This window comes from Dendrobates tinctorius, unplaced genomic scaffold (genome assembly GCF_039654945.1).
Source record: "Dendrobates tinctorius isolate UK_male_01 unplaced genomic scaffold, ASM3965494v1 ptg000022l, whole genome shotgun sequence".
Taxonomy (NCBI): Eukaryota; Metazoa; Chordata; class Amphibia; order Anura; family Dendrobatidae; genus Dendrobates; species Dendrobates tinctorius.
The window spans coordinates 29,079,482-29,098,058 of NW_027361690.1; the positions used below are offsets into that span (position 1 = coordinate 29,079,482).

The 18,577-nt window shown below is 45.9% G+C and overlaps 1 protein-coding gene across 1 annotated transcript in view; it reads left to right on the forward strand.

Moving 5' to 3' along the window:
- The window catches only part of ADAMTSL3 (ADAMTS like 3), a 774,261-nt gene that overhangs the window by 9,118 nt on the left and 746,566 nt on the right, over positions 1-18,577 (forward strand). Inside the window, exon 2 of the mRNA XM_073568559.1 lies at positions 4,715-4,809. Coding sequence (XP_073424660.1) covers positions 4,720-4,809 — 90 coding nt within the window. The 5' untranslated portion in view covers positions 4,715-4,719. The remainder of the gene's footprint in view (positions 1-4,714; positions 4,810-18,577) is intronic.

Genomic DNA, 18,577 nt, shown 5'->3' on the forward strand with positions numbered 1-18,577 from the left:
CATGCCAATAGATTGGTTCGTGCCTTTCACCGGGCTCATTCTGATCGGCCTGGTGGCGTAGATGAGGGTTCAGTGACCCCTCCTCAAGGGGTGGGTACTGTTTTGAGTTCATTCTCTGGTTCACCAGTTGTGAGTTCTCCTTCCAGACTCCCTCTGGTGGTAACAGGAGGTAGAGAGGCTGATTTGATCGGTGGAAATCTGCCACCTGAGAATGAGGATGACGATTGGATCTCAGGAGTCTCAGATTGGATTTAAGACAGCCGACGCCCTATTCAGTTGCTGGTGATTCCTTCTGGCTTGTCAACTCTTGGTTTTCAGCTCTGTTCCAGTCATCTAAAGCTAAGTTTTTCTGCTAATGTTCACACTTGATTTTGTTGGTCTATTCAATTTTTTGGTGTGATCAGCCAGCCCCTGCTGGGGGCTGTGCTGAATTTCCACTCTTATTTATCAGTAATTTGCCAATTGGCTTTTTGTCTCTTACTAGTTCGGTCTCTTTTTGCTCTGTCTCAGAATATTTCAGAGTGCTGATATAGTGGGAGAAGTCTAGTGACTTCAGGGTTAATTTTGCTATCAGAAGTGTTGGACATGATTTTTGTAGGGTTTTTTGCAGGTTGTAGACAGTGTCTTTCCTTTCCTGTCTAGTTAGTTTGGGCCCCATCATTTGCTCAGCCTATTTTCCTGCCTGTGTTTGTGCCTTCATCTTGTTTCACTGTCAATACATGTGTGGGGGCTATCTATTCCTTTGGGGTCTGCTCTTGGGCAGTTAGTTTTCCCTTTTCTTGCTTTAGGCTTATTTAGTCCTCCGGCTGTGACGAGGCGTCTAGGAACATCGTGGGAACGCTCCACGGCTACTGCTAGTTGTGTTGTAAGATCAAGGATCTGCAATCTGCATAGTTACCAACCTCTCTAGTTTTCTGTGACTTAGCTTGTTGTACTTTTTCTCCTCCGTGACCCATTCATAACACATTGAATATGAAGAGCCATTGAATGATACAGATCTTTTCTTGAATTGTACATCCTTTTCAGCAAGATTATTAGAATGATGATGTTCAGTACATAGGAACCCAGTTTGGGAGTTGTGCAGTGTGTATTCGTTTCTGTTTTAACAATGTTTTAAAGTGACTTTCCATCCGAGACCTTTCTGACATATTCCCCAGATATGCCATTAATGTATGATAGAAGGAAAGTTGGGTGGGTCAAAGACTTAGGGGCCCCTGTTCTGCTGCTAGGTGGTCAGAGGATTTCAGGCAGCAACTTATCACAAATGAATGACATATTCTATGTAATTAAATGGAATCTGTCAGCAGGATTTCACACTACAAACTATTTATTTGTGCATGTAGATATGTCCAGCATTAACTTTACATGGCCAGCGTAAATGAGGCTGAAGAGATATTTGTAGATCTGAAGCCACTGTCACTGCAGCTCTATTCCCTGCCCAGCACTGGCTCCTGCTTGACTGGCTCCTCATTTGCTTGAAGTTGCACAGCATAAAGTCTGTCAGTCAAGTAGGAGGGGGTTGTGCTGGGCAAAGAATAGAGCTGGAGTGACAGAGGCTTCAGTCTCATTTGATTATTAATTAAAACATTGATTTCTCAGTAATGGAGGTACGGACTGACCATGTAAAGGTATTGCTGAACATGTCTTTGAAATAGTTACATGTGTATGTGAATAGTTTGGGGTTTGATAGATTTCCTTTAAATGGGATATCTGGGACTTTAAAAAAAAAGGCTTGTAGTTGCTAACAGAGTCGACTACCTGTCTGTTGTACCCGGCGTTGGTCATTAACCGCTCCTGCCAGAGATTCAGCAGAGTTGGCAGCTTCTCTTCCTGTTGACAGGGCGGGACTACTGGTTTCATACTGATTGACAGCTGAATTCTCCCAATTAGGCAGCAGGAGCAGGCTGTCAATCAGCATGACACCAGTTGTCCTGCCCTGCCAACAGGAAGAGAACCTGCTGCTTTGTTGACAGGGAGTAGCTGAATCTCTGGATGGAGCGGTCAATGACCAGCACCAGGTACAACAGACAGGTAGTTGCCTCTGTTAGTAACTACATGCCTTCTTTTCTAAAGTCCCGGATAGGTTCTTTAATGTCTCAGGTGAAGCTGGGTCGCCCTCCCAGGGCTGTGGGGTACTCGGTACCGGGCCGGTATCAGTGGGATGTGTCACAGCAGTGGTGACCCGGACTGTGGCCCTGGGCACCCAAGTAATAGGAAGATGTGAATGGTGGAATGTAGTTAGATGAATAGTTTGTGACGCCACCTGTGGTGCTCGGCAAGGGAGGTGTTAAGCGGATGCTGCATGCAGATCTGCTGGGACTGATGGTATGGTGCAGCAAAGATGTAAAAGCTCCCCACAGGTGAAGCTATAGTCCCAGGGCAGTGTAGATGTGGTTGGCACGGAGATGTAGTGGTGCCGGAAAGGTAGGAAGCAGACAAGACACAGCGGGGTGCAATTTCTGTACCTTTACTTGATAACTGCAGTCCAGGTCCTGATTACAGATGGTATTCGAGCAGGCTAGCCTGGAAGCAATTCAGGGATTCTCTCTCAGCAGATGGGTTGTGCAGTCTCCTTACTAGCGCTTATTTGCGGGATCTCCAGTACCAAGTTACACTGAAGTTCCTTCTGTCAGATGTTCTCAAGAAACTCACTTGCACGGCAGACAGCTGTAGCCTATCTCAGGGACTCCTCTCTCCTGAGTCCCGGCTCAATATCCAAGCTGCTGTTGTGCCCTCAAGTCTTAGATGGGAGTAGGGCATTTTACAGCCTCCTACTCCTCTGGTGTCTGTTGCAGGACCGTAAGTATCCGTATAACCATGGAGACCAGGCTCCAGTTCATGCGCTCTCTCCAGAGATGAGCTCTTCCTCTCAGCTGTATCTCAGCGCTCCTTCCACACGTCTCCACACTTCACCCTCCACAGACTAACTAACTAACCAACCACCCCTTCCTCTTGGCCCTCAGAGAGCACTTCTCCCCTTAATCCCGGTTCAGAGTTCCCCCTGCTGGCCTGGAGTGGAACTGTGTGGCATGCATAGATTGACTGCGAGAAAGACCCATCATTGCCTCCAAGCCTGGCATTACCCTCCCCTGGAGGAAGGCAAAGCCACTTCGGCGACCATACTCCTGGGGGCGCCACAAACCCTTTTAAATCCTTTTCTGTATCTGTATTATATCACTTTTAAGGCTAAAAAAAGACTTGTTTTTATAGAATTTGTGTAGAGAGCATTGTGTAAATAGGATTTAGAATGAAATGCTATTGGTGTGGTCATTTACGGCGTGACGTGACCCCACAGTGTTATACTTTTGACCAGGAACAGGTGAAGAGAACATTTAGCAGTTTCTAAGACCCGGAGGGAAATTAAAGTTCTCTGCAGCCACGCTTGGAAAGAATAGCTCTCATTATTTTCCATGTACATTTATTTTGACTCTCCTAATCCTTACGCTGATATGATCCATTTAATAAACACATTACGTTCCAACCCCTGAAGATGGTCTCCCGTGGGCAGCGATTAGAGGGTTAGATAACAATTTGACAAGTTGTTTTATATAATGGAAAGTGACCGCTAAGCTCATATGTTTTCATTTCATTTGTCTAGACGGCTCACTTATCTTTTTTTCTCTCCTCTCGGCTCTAGACTATACTACTTTGCGAGACTTGATGACCATTTTCCACAATAGTTGGGGTGCACATAAAAGACTGGCAGCGTTTTCGGCTTTGAGACTCGTGGAATGTTATTGAGAAGGTGGAATAGCCGAGTGCTGTGTGCGACATTAATCAGCGCTCTGCTGGCAGCCGCCATATCCCTGTTATTCATGAGCATCTCCTTTACATGTGATTAATCAGAGTGGTGCTCAGTCTCTGCAGTCATATTTAGGAGTGGGCTTTCTGATATATTAAAGTATTTTCCCTTTATTACCGTCCTTTATTTGTTTAGTTAATTGACCTAATGGAGGAAGGATGCTCAGTCTGGGCTGCGTTATCCAACCCAGACAGCTCATACCCTGATCATTACTTACAACAGTAGGGCTTTGTGCTGTGCTTTACATGAATGTGCTATGGTTCTGAAATATGCCACTAGTGCCAGTGTAGAGAACATTGAATACGGGGCAAATGTCTGAGAACATCCACTGTCCAGGGCGCTCAATCTGGTCTTAAAGATGACATCCCTAGCGCCTAATACCAGTTCAGAATGAGATGGCAACCTGAAGCAAATCCCAAGCTTACTTGTGCTGTTGGAGCATCAGTGAAATGCTTAGTGTTCTACATTGTGTGACCGCACGGTGTCAGAGGAGAGTGAGTCTGAAGTATGCTGTCATCACTCTTTTTTTTTTTTTTTTTTTTAGTGGACCACTCCCTATTAAATAAAACAAAAATAGCTGAAATCATATAGAAAAAATTACTACTATATGTGGCACTAACTTAGTCCGAAATGTTTCAGGGATTTGATGTTTACATTTCACGGTCGCTATCCTATAGTCAGTGAAGGGGGTCAATGAATTAATCTGTGTTTACTGTGTGAACAGCTTCATAGCGCTACTCTCCACAATTAACACAACGCGTGACATGCCTTGCTTTACTTTGTCCATCTTAGACATTGTGGCAGGTGTTAATGGTTCATGCAATGAACAATTGCTAATTAGGGAAATTTCTAGATTTAAGCTCTGATCACATAAAAATACCTGTAAGTGACACTTCTCTTTTTATATTAAAGACTACATGAGGTGGAGGCGGGACAACATTTACAAGATGGCCTCTCTGTTGCTGGCATTGTGGATAATGATGTCACTGAAGTCTTCAAGATATCAGGTAATTTAATGAACAGTATGATTACAACATGAAGATAATAATGCATATGACTGCCCCTACTTACAGCACCAGAGGGACGTATCACCTGCGGGCCCTCATAGAGGTTTTGTCCAAAAGCCATTTCTAGTTCCACACCACCTATGACTATACTGCAGTGTGTATATAAGGTTGAAATGAAGTATCATTTTATAATATTCTGATCTTGATAAAAGCGCCAAACCATTCATAGGTTTTAAAGGAAGCCTGTCACCGTGATAACTCAGACCACTCTGAGCGCAACATGTTATAGAGCAGGGGGAGCTGAGCAGATTGATATAAGGTTTGTGAGAAAAGTTTCAGGATAACCTGTTCTTTAATCATGTAGGCTAAGTTCACACATACCGGAACTCTCGCGGAAATTACCGCGAGAATTCCGGAATTCCATTCCGCGGGAAAATCGCATTTTAAATTCCCGCGATTTTCCTGCGGAAAAACTAGCATTTTGCAAGCGTATTTAGCTTGCAAAATGCTAGCGTTTTCCAAGCGATCTGTAGCATCGCTTGGTGAACTGATTGACAGGTTGGTCACACTCGTCACACATAGTGTTTAACAAGTGTGACCAACTTTTTACTACTGAGGGCGCCTATGCAGCATCTGTAGTAAAAGATAAAATGCAAAAAAAAAATGAAAAATGGTGTTATTCTTACCTTCCGACGTCCCGCGCAGTCGTTCCCAGTAATCCTTTGCGAAAATGCCCGCGATGACGTCCGTTCTCGCGGGATCGCGATGTCTCGCGGTAATTCGCGATGACGTCGCGCGAATGACCGTGAGACTTCGCGATCCCGCGAGAACGGACGCCATCGCGGGCATTTTCGCAAAGGATTACTGGGAACGAGAGCGTGGAGAGAAGCGGGAAGGCTGCGCGGGACGCCGGAAGGTGAGAATAACAATATTTTTTATTTTAAATTCTATTTTTTACAGGGATATGGTACTCAAAGCCCGGAGGACAGTCTCCTGTCCTCCGGACCGTGGGTATCATCCGAAAATGTTCTGCTTACTTTCCGCATGGTGTGCACAGCCACATGCGGGAAGTAAGCGGAACAATGCATTCCTATGGGTGCGGGATCGCCGCAATTCCGCAAAATTAATGAGCATGCTGCGGTTTTTACCGCGAAGCGATTCCGCCGCGGTAAAAACCGCAGCATTAGCACAGCATTGCGGAATCCCATAGGAATGTGTGGGATGCTTATTTTTTGCGTTTTCGCTGCAAAATCGCGTGGTTAAAACCGCCACGAAAAAAACGCCACATGTGAACTCAGCCTAAATCCTCTGCTCTTTCTGGGATTTTCATTCCAGTGGGCGGTCTTATCAATGACTGACCGCTAACTCTGTATTCACTCTTACACAAAGAAAGCTGTCATTTTTAATTACAATTTTTTTATTAAATTGCTATTTTTTAATCTTATTGTACCTGCATCAGCACAATACATAAGCTATCTAACTGTAGAAATAGTAGAATTCTTACTTCAAAGAAATTATTTACCTAAATGTATTTTTAGATCAATCTCATTAATAATCTAGGCCTAGATTGAGAAAATTGCTGCAAAAACTAACCCAATTTACTGTCTTGTCAAGTACAATCCACAAAAAACAGCCAGATCCTAATCTTATTGTAACCTTTGGGGCAAGACTGCTTTGCCTTGTTTATTCTGTCTGTTAGACCCCATTAATAAATCATAGTTTCTAATCTGTCCTCTAATTTTGGATAGAACATGTTACATTAGAGATGAGTGCAAAATATTCCTATTCGTCTGTTCGTGTTTTTTCCCTGGAAATTCGATCCACAAAGAAATATTCTCCTCGAATATAATGTCATTATTATACTCTTGGGTCTCTAGAGTCCAGAGCATAATAAATGTGATACTTAAAAAAAAATAGTGAAAATCCTTATACTCACTTCACCGCTCATCTCTAGTCCGGGGAGGGTGTTGCGCATGTGCCCACAAGGGTTGTGACGCACTTGATGACAATATACGTCTCACCGAGGGACGCATGCGCAAACCTGGAAGTCTCAGCCTACCAACTGAGGTCTAGGGATTTCACCTTTGATGACGACGATCCAAGTCCAAAGATGCGATGAACCGGACCGGTAGCAGTGAGGAGTTCAAGGGGTGGAGCTGTGAGTATAAGGCTAAGTGCACACGTAGATTTTCCTCCTGCGGATTTTTCCACGCAGATTTGAAGAAATCCGCGGTTCAAATGACCTGCATTTTTCCCTGCAGATTTCTTCCTGTTTTTGCGCGTTTTTTGTGCTGTTTTCCACTGCGGTTTTCCCCCTGCGGATTTGGAGAATGGAGCAAGTGGAAAACCGCACAAAAGAAGTGACATGCTGCATTTTTTGTACCGCACAAAAACCGCACGGAAAAAAAACGCAGCATCTGCACAGCGTTTTTTTTTTTTAAATTGATTTACATTGTACTGTAAATCACTTTGTGGATCCGCAGTGTTTCTGCGTGGTAAAATCCGCTGCGGATCCGCAGGAAAAATGCATCGTGTGCACATGGCCTAAGATTTAAAAAAAAAAAAAAAAGTTTACTATTTTGATGGCATTTTTGTGGTACAGAAAAACGGCATAAGGGCCTTTTGATTTGTGGGCCAAACTCACCATTGCAAGTCAAAGGGTTTGCGAAAGAAAAGGACTTTTTTTGGCTCAAACAAGAAAACTGAACGACATATATGGATGGTAAAAACGGACACAGAGACCAAAAACTGAAGAAAGTTGGATCTAGCACACTGATGAAAATTGTTTTGTTTTCATTTGTGTACGTGACATGTGAATAAGGTGAAAGGCAGTGTTCACACATTGTGGCCAAGTTGCATTTTTTTTGGCTGTGATTGCGGTAGAACTGCAGTGATTTTGATGACATTTTTGAAAATCACGGTAGTGTGTTTTGGCTGCAATTGCAAAAAAAAAAAAAAAAAAAACAACCCAGCTGCAACATGTGAACGCAGCCTTATTGTTTGTCTATCAGATTTTCAAAAATTAAATGAAGGTATAAAACCTCTTTATGGAATTGTCAAAATCAAAGTCATTTGATAAATACTTATTCATACACATATCATAAAGGGCAGCTGTCCAAGAAAATTGGGGCACACCACAGAAGTGAAAAGTGAGGCAGTGTATGAATCAGAAGGCATATTTTGATAACTCTCAGAAGGACTTTGTGTTGACTTTTATGCAGTCTGTTCTCTTCCCCCTCGATTGTTGACTGTCTGAGTCTAAGCATCCCCTCCTGACATCATTTTCTCTGAACGCTGGTAGAGAGGCAGACTTTTCTGGTTGGTTGGAGAGTTGAGCTCATTGGAGCCCCAGGATAACCTGCCTGCTGTATTGCTCAGAACACAATCCAGATATGAAGTCATAAATTGAAATTGCAGGCGTTATGAAACTGAAGAGGAGAGGCTAATGAGAGGGCATACAGAGTTAAACAGAAATGCAGTGACGAAACCATCTTTATACCACTAGAAGCCATAAATTGCCCATATGCACCTGCTCCCCATATATTCTTCACAAATAACTTTTTAACCCCTGCACCTTAGAATATGTTTTCTCTAAACTTTCATTGGCCCTTTAGACTTGCAGCTTTGGCAGTGTGCGCTTCAAGTAGCTTTGTTTCATTTATAAGATTAACCTTATTTGTCAACTCTCCCAAAAAGTCCCCAGGCTATTGAAAGAAAAAAAGAAAGCCTCCATAACCCTTGAAAGAGTTAACCATTCTCTGGGTTTCTGCAAAAACTTCCTAGAAAGGAAGTGCTAAGGAGCTGGTCCCCAGTAGACTGTATCTGACTGTTGGAGCATCAACTGTCAGTTTTATTTTCTCTATCATTTGCACATTTGGGACCCTCTCTCTTTCCTTGGCTGTAATCATGACACTGTCCTGCCAGTACTGCCGCCAGATCTCCTGGACTCCCGGAAGAGTTGGTAGCTTGCCGGTGTACAATGTAAAACTTCTCACAGGGTTGTACTCCACCAAGAGCAATTGGGTAAAGACGGGATTTGGGCTTCCAAAAAGGGTTTGATTTAAAAGACAGGTCCTGAATATGATTCAGCTTTTTAATTTATGCATACATTTGTCATTTATTAAGAGTTGCGTCTACAATGCAACTTCTATCACGCATGTCATAGATTTAGGCCTCCTCATTGGAACCACACCCAAACCCAGTTCAGTTAGGCCACATTCAGCATTTCGTCAGTATTTTACCTAAGGGTACCGTTACACCTAGCGACTCACCAGCGATCCCGACCAGCGATATGACGTGGTCAGGATCGCTGGTGAATCGCTAGGTGGTCGCTAGTGAGCTGCCACTCAGGCAGATCTCACTAGCGACATCGCTGGGGACAGGGGTCGCTACTTACCTGTCAGACGCGGCGATCCTGCGTCCTCCCGCCCGGCTCCACGCGTCGCTCGTCGTCACAGCAGGAAGCGCCACAGGAAGCTGACGACGAGGAATGGTCCAGCAGCTTCTCGCATGATCAGCGATAACCAGCGGGGGAGCCGGTCGGAGGTAAGTATCATATGCAGCGATATCGCTAGCAATATTGCTGCAACGTCACAAAATCGGTGACTTTACAGCGATATTGCTAGCGATATCGCAGTGTGTAACGGGGGCTTTAGTTTCTGTAAGCCAAAACCGGGAGAGGAAAAGTATAATAGAAACACGTGCACACAAGGGCAAATTAAAAGTAGCCAGGGCCCCAGGCAGTTTAGAAGGCATGGCCCCCCCTTCCCAGGTACCCGATGTATCACATGACATATCACATTATTCCCTTTTATAGATAATGTGATTGGTCATGTGAGCACGTCGCACACATTTTACACTTATGTACAACATAGCACTATACATAATAGAGCAGGGGTGGGAAATTAGTTTTCCCAAGAGGACACTTGACAGATCGTGACTGCTGTGGAGGCAGAAAACAAAGAAAACAAAATCATAAGCCATACTGCAATGAGGATAACAGCCCAAAGGCCCAGCAATATGCCCCATCATAGCCATTTCATGCAGTATGAGCACCCACACAGCCCCCTACATACAGTATGAGTCAACATACAGACCTCTACATACAGTACAAACACCCCACATAGCTGCGTATATACAGTATAAGCCCCCACATAACCTCCTATATACAGTATGAGCCTGCACATAGCTGCCTACATACAGTATTAGCCCCCATATAGCCTCCTATATACTGTATGAGCCCCCACATACCTGCCTATATACAGTATGAGCCCTCATATCCTCATATAGCCTCCTATATACAGTATGAGCTCACATAGCCTACTCTATACAGTATGAGCCTGCACATAGCTGCCTATATACAGCATGAGCCCCCATATAGATTCCTATATACAGTATGAGCCTGCACATAGCTGCCTACATACAGTATTAGCCCCCATATAGCCTCCTATATACTGTATGAGCCCCCACATACCTGCCTATATACAGTATGAGCCCTCATATCCTCATATAGCCTCCTATATACAGTATGAGCTCACATAGCCTACTCTATACAGTATGAGCCTGCACATAGCTGCCTATATACAGCATGAGCCCCCATATAGATTCCTATATACAGTATGAGCCTGCGCATAGCTGCCTATATACAGTATGAGCCCCATATAGACTCCTATATACAGTATAAGCCTGCACATAGCTGCCTATATACAGTATGAGCCCCCCATATAGACTCTTATATACAGTATGACAGTATGACAATGTCCTCAGAAATAAGAATACAGAAAATAAATGGGAAATATTTAAGAACATCCTTAATAGGCACTGTAAGCGGTTTATACCTTGAAGAAATAAAAGGACAAGAAATAGGAAAAACCCAATGTGGCTAAACAAAGAAGTAAGAGGGGCTATTAACAGTAAAAAGAAAGCATTTAAACTACTAAAGCAGGATGGCACCGTTGAAGCTCTAAAAAACTATAAGGAAAAAAATTCTTTATCTAAAAAAATAATTAAAGCTGCCAAAAAGGAAACAAAGAAGCACATTGCTAAGGAGAGTAAAAATAATCCCAAGCTGTTCTTCAACTATATCAATAGTAAAAGAATCAAAAGTGAAAGTGTAGTCCCATTAAAAAATTGTGAGGAAAGTATGGTTGTAGATGATGAGGAAAAAGCTAATATACCGTGTTTACCCGAAAGTAGGACCCCCCCGAAAGTAAGACAGGGTGGGGGTTACGGGGGGGTCCTTCAATGTAAGGCCTCCCCCGAATGTAAGGCAGGGTTGGGGGCCGCTGTGAAATGTAAGGCCCTTACCTTTGGGCCGCCGCTGTCCCCCATTGGGTCCCCAGGCTCCAGAGGTGTCCTCAGGTGCAGCTGGGCGGGTCCAGCGCTCATGGGGTTAACTCGCCGTGTTAACCCCGCAATCCGCCCAGCTCAACAGCTCATTGGCCGCCCCTGTTCCCCACGTCACCGCCGGCCCCCGGCTCGAGCACTGATTGGTCCAGCAGTTCGGGCTGTAATTGGCCGCCCCAGCCCCACGTCACCGCTGTTTCCCTGCTGATTGGCACAGCGTTCCCTGCAGCACAGGCCTTCCGCACCCACAGCCGCACCGCAGAGGAAAACGTCCAGCATTTAAAAACCAAGTAGGGAAACATGTACTGTATAGGGTATGGGGCTGTGTGCAGTGGGATACGGCACTGTTATGGGGTGTGGGGCTGTGTGCAGTGGGATACGGCACTGTTATGGGGTGTGGGGCTGTGTGCAGTGGGATACGGCACTGTTATGGGGTGTGGGGCTGTGTGCAGTGGGATACGGCACTGTTATGGGGTGTGGGGCTGTGTGCAGTGGGATACGGCACTGTTATGGGGTATAACAGCATGTTAATAAATGTTAATTTATTGGTTAAAAAGAAATTGTCATTTTTTTTCGGCTAAGACCTCCCCCGAAAGTAAGACAGGGTGGGACTTTTTGGGGTAAAATTAATGTAAGACAGGGTCTTACTTTCGGGGAAACACGGTATTAAACACCTTCTTCTCCACGGTGGAAAATGAAATGCTAGGTGAAATGCCGAGAGACAAAGAAAACCCTATATTAAGGGTCACAAATCTAACCCCAAGAAGAGGTGCAAAACCGGCTAAATAAGATTAAAATAGATAAATCTCCGGGTCCGGATGGCATACACCCACGAGTACCAAGAGAACTAAGTAATGTAATAGACAAACCATTATTTCTTATATTTAGAGACTCTATAGCGACGGCGTCTGTTCCACAGGACTGGCACATAGCAAATGTGGTACCAATATTCAAAAAAGGCTCTAAAAGTCAACCTGGAAATTATAGTAAGTCTAACCTCTATTGTTGGTAAAATATTTTAAGGGTTTCTGAGGGATGTTATTCTGGATTATCTTAATGAAAATAACTGTTTAACGCCATATCAGCATGGGTTTATGAGGAATCGGTCCTGTCAAACCAATCTAATCAGTTTTTATGAAGAGGTAAGCTATAGACTGGACCAAGGTGAGTCATTGGATGTGGTATATCTGGATTTTTCCAAAGCGTTTGATACCGTGCGACACAAGAGGTTGGTACACAAAATGAGAATGCTGGATCTGGGGAAAAATGTGTGTAAATGGGTAAGTAACTGGCTTAGTGATAGAAAGCAGAGGGTGGTGTGAGAATCATGTGGGAATAGTGGATGAGGGCAGGTATATCTCGCCCAGATACCTTTCCTATGTGGCCTAGTCTGGTCAGTATCTCACCTGGTTACTAATGAATAATGGGAGGGCGGATATAAAAGGATGCCAGGTGGGTGTGTGAGGGTCTCAGCCTGGGAACACAGAGAGCCTGTCTGTGTGAGAGAGACACGTGAGTGAAAGCAGTGCCCACTGTAACTGTGGTTTGGCTGGACGGGAGAAGCCCGCCAGTTGGTAGTTAGGTTGTACTTTAGTTAGTGCCGGACAGGCAAGGATTTGTTTTATGTTTTTTTTCTTTATGCATTGCTTTCACCTTTAATAAACCTGACCCAGTGTCAGTTACACCCGGACCCCAGCTGTGCGCCTGAGTTTCATGCTGAACTCACGTGACCTTTGACCCCAGCAAAGGCGATCCCGGAGTGTTTTATCACATTGTGGTGGAGAACGCGGGTATCACGTTGGAAGCATGAGCATGGAGGACGTGGTGAAAGAGCTGGTACAGTCCACCGCCGTCCAGCAAGAAGCTAATCGGGTGATGATGGCCCAGCTGAAGGAGTTGGTGGACATGACAGCTACCGATCGTTCGCTTCTCCAGCAGGTGGCGCAGCGTCTGGCAAGCTTACCTGAGGTTAACCTGGAAGCTGAGTCGAGAGTGATTCACGTGAGTCGGTACTGGCAGAAGATGACGACCGAAGATGACGTCGAGGCATACCTGACCACGTTTGAACGGACGGCGGTGCGAGAAAAATGGTCGAAGGCACGATGGGCCGGCCTGATTGCCCCGTTTCTTTCCGGTGAGGCCCAAAAGGCTTATTATGACTTAGAACCTGAAGCCGCGCAGGACTTTGACAAACTGAAAGCCGAGATCTTGGCCTGGCTGGGAGTGAAGACCACTGTCCGTGCACAGAGAGTGCATCAATGGACTTATCAGCCGGATAAACCACCGCGGTCACAGATGTTCGACCTGATCCACGTGACAAAGAAGTGGCTACAACCCGAGGTGTTGACAGCGCCAGAGATAATCCAGAGAGTCGTCATGGAAAAGTACCTGAGAGCTGTACCGCCAGCCCTGAGGAAGTGGGTAAGCCATGGAAATCCTACGACGGCAGATCAACTGGTGGATCTGGTTAAACGTTAATCCGTGGCGGAAGGACTCCGAGACGACGCTACCCCACCTAGTTCTTCATCATCTCCACGTGGAACCGGTAAGACTGTTCCAGGGAGTAGGGGAGAAGGAAAAATCCCTAAGACAGTGGGGGAGGAAAATGGGACGGCCCGCACTGCGAGGCCGAGAGTAGTGAACTATGGTCTAAGCAAGGGGCCCGTTAGGTGTTTCCGCTGCCAAGAGATGGGACACATTGCTGCGAACTGTCCAGTCACTACTGAACCCATGCAGTGCGATGTCACAGACTCTAAAAAGCGCATGTCTATGGTTGCACGGGTAGTGAGTGTGAATGCCGGTCAAAAGGATGTGGAAAAACACTTGTGTGTTTTAACTGTTGATGGAAAAAATGTGGTGGCATTGTTAAGACTCGGGAAGTGTGGTGACTCTGGTGAAGGCCAGTCTGGTGTCAGCCCCGACTGGACCATCAGACAAATTTTCTGTAACATGTGTGCATGGAGACACCTGTTCGTACCTCACCACGGTCATATGCATTACTACTTCCTATGGGTCTTTGCAACATAAAGTGGGACTCGTCCCTGCGTTATTGCATGATGTTATCTTGGGCCGGGATTTTCCCCACTTCTGGCAATTGTGGGAGAATCAGTTGATACCCCAGGGTAATAGTGTACATGATTCTTCTCCCAGGGCGCGTGTGGGTCCCAAACCCCTGGAAGAGGTCTCCCCGGAAGACTCGGGGGAAGAGTCTGCTGGAAATGACCTGCAGTTCCGTTTTCAGTCATGGCGGGTGATAAGGAGGGGACCGGGGAAGAGGAGGAGGCCGACAGCCATCCACCTCCCCGTTTGCTGGATTTAGAAGTTCAGAAAGATGACTTCCAAAGCGAGCAAATAAAGGATCCTACCCTTTCTCAGTCTAGGACAAATGTAAAAGTGATAAATGGGGTACCCGTAGAACCTGGCTCTAGGCTGGCATATCCTTACATGATCCTGGAAAATGATTTACTCTATCAAATAGAGAAAAAGGGAGAAGACACGGTGCAACTATTAGTCGTGCCAAAATCCTACCGGCGGCAGGTGCTGGACCTGGCCCACGGACATGTGATGGGAGGTCACCTGGGAGTCCAGAAAACCACCGAAAGGATATTACACTGTTTTGTTTGGCCAGGCATGCATCACGATATTCGTGTATATTGTGAGTCTTGTCCTGACTGCCAAGTCTCTGCGCCTAAGCCCCGGTTCTGTAGCCCTTTGGTACCCCTACCTATTATTGAGGTCCCGTTTGAGAGGATTAGATGGATTTAGTTGGGCCCCTTCCTCGGTCTGCACGTGGACACCAACATATCCTGGTCATCTTGGATTATGTCACTCGTTACCCGGAGGCGATCCCTTTGCGTAACACGGCCACCAAGACGATTGCCAAGGAACTGGTGCATGTGTTTAGTCGGGTCGGTATACCAAAACAGATACTCACCGACCAGGGGACCCCCTTTATGTCCAGGGTAATGAAGGAGCTCTGCCGGTTGTTACAAATCGAACCGTTACGCACATCCGTGTATCACCCTCAAACAGACGGGTTGGTCGAACGGTTCAATAAAACTCTGAAGCAGATGCTGAGAAAGGTGATAGACAAGGATGGGAAGAACTGGGACTATTTACTTCCGTATTTGCTTTTTGCCATCAGGGAAGTACCCCAGTCTTCCACGGGATTCTTGCCTTTCGAGTTATTGTACGCCCGACGTCCTCTCGGACTGTTAGACGTTGCAAAAGAAACCTGGGAGGGTCAGGTCACTCCGTTTAAAACGGTGATAGATCACGTAACACAAATGCAGGACCGTATTGCGGCTGTTATGCCTATCGTCAAAGAACACATGATGCAGGCTCAAGGAGCCCAAAAAAGAATCTATGATAGGGGCGCCAAGATCCGTACGTTTGCACCCGGAGATAGGGTGTTGATTCTGGTTCCCACAGTGGACAGTAAGTTCCTAGCAAAGTGGCAGGGCCCCTTTGAGATTAAGGAAAGAATTGGTGAAGTAAACTACAAAGTATACCAGGCAGGTAAACGGAAACCTGAACAGGTTTATCATGTAAATCTGATAAAACCCTGGAAAGATCTTTCTGCCTTGTCAGCGGAGCTGGCCCGTCCGGTCTGCTCGCATACCGTACCAGAGGTATGGGTTGCAGAGACTCTCTCGGAGCGGCAAAAGCCTGAGGTCAGGCAGTTTCTACTTCACAACCAAAAGTTTTTCTCAGAAAAACCCGGGCAGACTACGTTAATGAAACATGACATCGTAACAGAACCTGGTGTCACAGTTCACGTGAAACCCTACAGAATTCCGGAAGCGCGCCGTGAAGCCGTTTCCCGAGAAGTGAAGGCAATGTTAGAGTTAGGTGTCATTGAGGAATCGCACAGTGTTTGGTCCAGCCCGATTGTGTTAATTCCTAAACCGGACGGCACCATACGGTTCTGCAGTGACTTCAGGAAACTGAATGCGGTCTCAAAATTCGATGCCTACCCTATGCCCCGAGTCGATGAATTAATAGATCGGTTAGGAAAAGCCCAGTATATTATGACCCTAGATCTAACAAAGGGGTATTGTCAGATCCCTCTGGCGGAGGCTGCCAGAGAAAAGATGGCATTTGCTACGCCGGAAGGTTTATTTCAGTATGTGTATATGCCGTTTGGACTGCAAGGGGCACCGGCGACCTTCCAGAGACTGATGGATCGAGTCCTGAGGCCACATAGGCAGTACGCTTCGGCCTATTTGGATGACATTGTCATTTACAACTTGGACTGGGAGACTCATCTCCAGAAAGTGCAAGCTGTGATTGACGATCTGTGGGAGGCAGGTCTAACCGCGAACCCCAAGAAATGTCATATCGGGCTAGAAGAAGCCCGGTATTTGGGGTATGTAATTGGGAGGGGTATTGTTAAACCCCAGCTCGATAAGATTCAGGCGGTTCAGGACTGGCCGCAACCTGTCAACAAGAAGCAGGTGCAAGCCTTCCTGGGGATCGCCGGCTATTATCGCCGGTTCATACCCAATTTTGCAGCCATCGCTACTCCCCTGACGGATCTTACAAAAGGGAAAGACTCCATCATGATTAAATGGAGTTTAGTGGCTGAAGAAGCCTTCCATAGCCTAAAACGGGCACTTTGCTCTCAACCCGTACTGGTGACTCCGGACTTCTGCAGCGAGTTTGTGGTACAAACGGATGCCTCTGATACCGGTATCAGGGCCGTACTCTCACAAGTGAGGGACGGAGTGGAACACCCAGTCCTCTATCTCAGCAGGAAGCTGAATAAACATGAGCAAAGGTATGCAGTCGTAGAAAAAGAGTGCCTAGCCATTAAGTGGGCTGTAGAGGCCCTCAAATATTACCTGGTGGGCCGAAAGTTCAGGCTGATCACTGACCATGCCCCTCTCAAGTGGATGCACTTGCACAAGGAACGGAATAGCCGGGTGACCCGGTGGTTCCTTGCCCTGCAGGCCTACACTTTTACAGTGGAGCACCGCCCAGGGGCACAGATGTGGAATGCAGATGCCCTGTCCTGAGTGCACTGTTTGGCGGGTGTCATTGCTCGACCGGAGTGGTCTGAGCAGAGGGGGGATATGTGAGAATCATGTGGGAATAGTGGATGAGGGCAGGTATATCTTACTCAGATACCATTCCTATGTGGCCTAGTCTGGTCAGTATCTCACCTGGTTACTAATGAATAATGGGAGGGCGGATATAAAAGGATGCCAGGTGGGTGTGTGAGGGTCTCAGCCTGGGAACACAGAGAGCCTGTCTGTGTGAGACACACACGTGAGTGAAAACAGTGCCCACTATAACTGTGGTTTGGCTGGATGGGACAAGCCCGCCAGTTGGTAGTTAGGTTGTACTTTGTTTAGTTAGTGCCGGACAGGCAAGGATTTGTTTTATGTTTTTTTCTTTATGCATTGCTTTCACCTTTAATAAACCTGACCCAGTGTCAGTTACACCCGGACCCCAGCTGTGCGCCTGAGTTTCATGCTGAACTCACGTGACCTTTGACCCCAGCAAAGGCGATCCCGGAGTGTTTTATCACAGTGGTTATAAATGGTATATTCTCTAACTGGGTCGCTGTGACCAGTGGGGTACCGCAGGGGTCGGTGTTGGGACCTATTCTCTTCAACATATTTATTAATGATCTGGTAGAAGGTTTGCACAGTAAAATATCGATATTTGCAGATGATACAAAACTATGTAAAGCAGTCAATACAAGAGAAGATAGTATTCTGCTACAGATGGATCTGGATAAGTTGGGAACTTGGGACGAAAGGTGGCAGATGCAGTTTAACAATGATAAATGTAAGGTTATACACATGGGAAGAAGGAATCAATATCACCATTACACACTGAACGGGAAACCACTGGGTAAATCTGACATGGAGAAGGACTTGGGGATCCTAGTTAATGATAAACTTACCTGGAGCAGCCAGTGCCAGGCAGCGGCTGCCAAGGCAAACAGGATCATGGGGTGCATTAAAAGAGGTCTGGATACACATGATGAGAGCATTATACTGCCTCTGTACAAATCTCTGGTAAGACCGCACATGGAGCACTGTGTACAGTTTTGGGCACCGGTGCTCAGGAAGGATATAATGGAACTAGAGCGGGTACAAAGGAGGGCAGCAAAATTAATAAAGGGGATGGAGGAACTACAATACCCAGAGAGATTAGCAAAATTAGGATTATTTAGTCTAGAAAAAAGATGACTGAGGGGCGATCTAATAACCATGTCTAAGTATATAAGGGGACAATACAAATATCTCTCCAAGGATCTGTTTATACCAAGGAAGGTAACGGTCACAAGGGCGCATTCTCTGCGTCTGGAGGAGAAAAGGTTTTTCCACCAACATAGAAGAGGATTCTTTACAGTTAGGGCAGTGAGAATCTGGAATTCCCTGCCTGAGGAGGTGGTGATGGCGATCTCAGT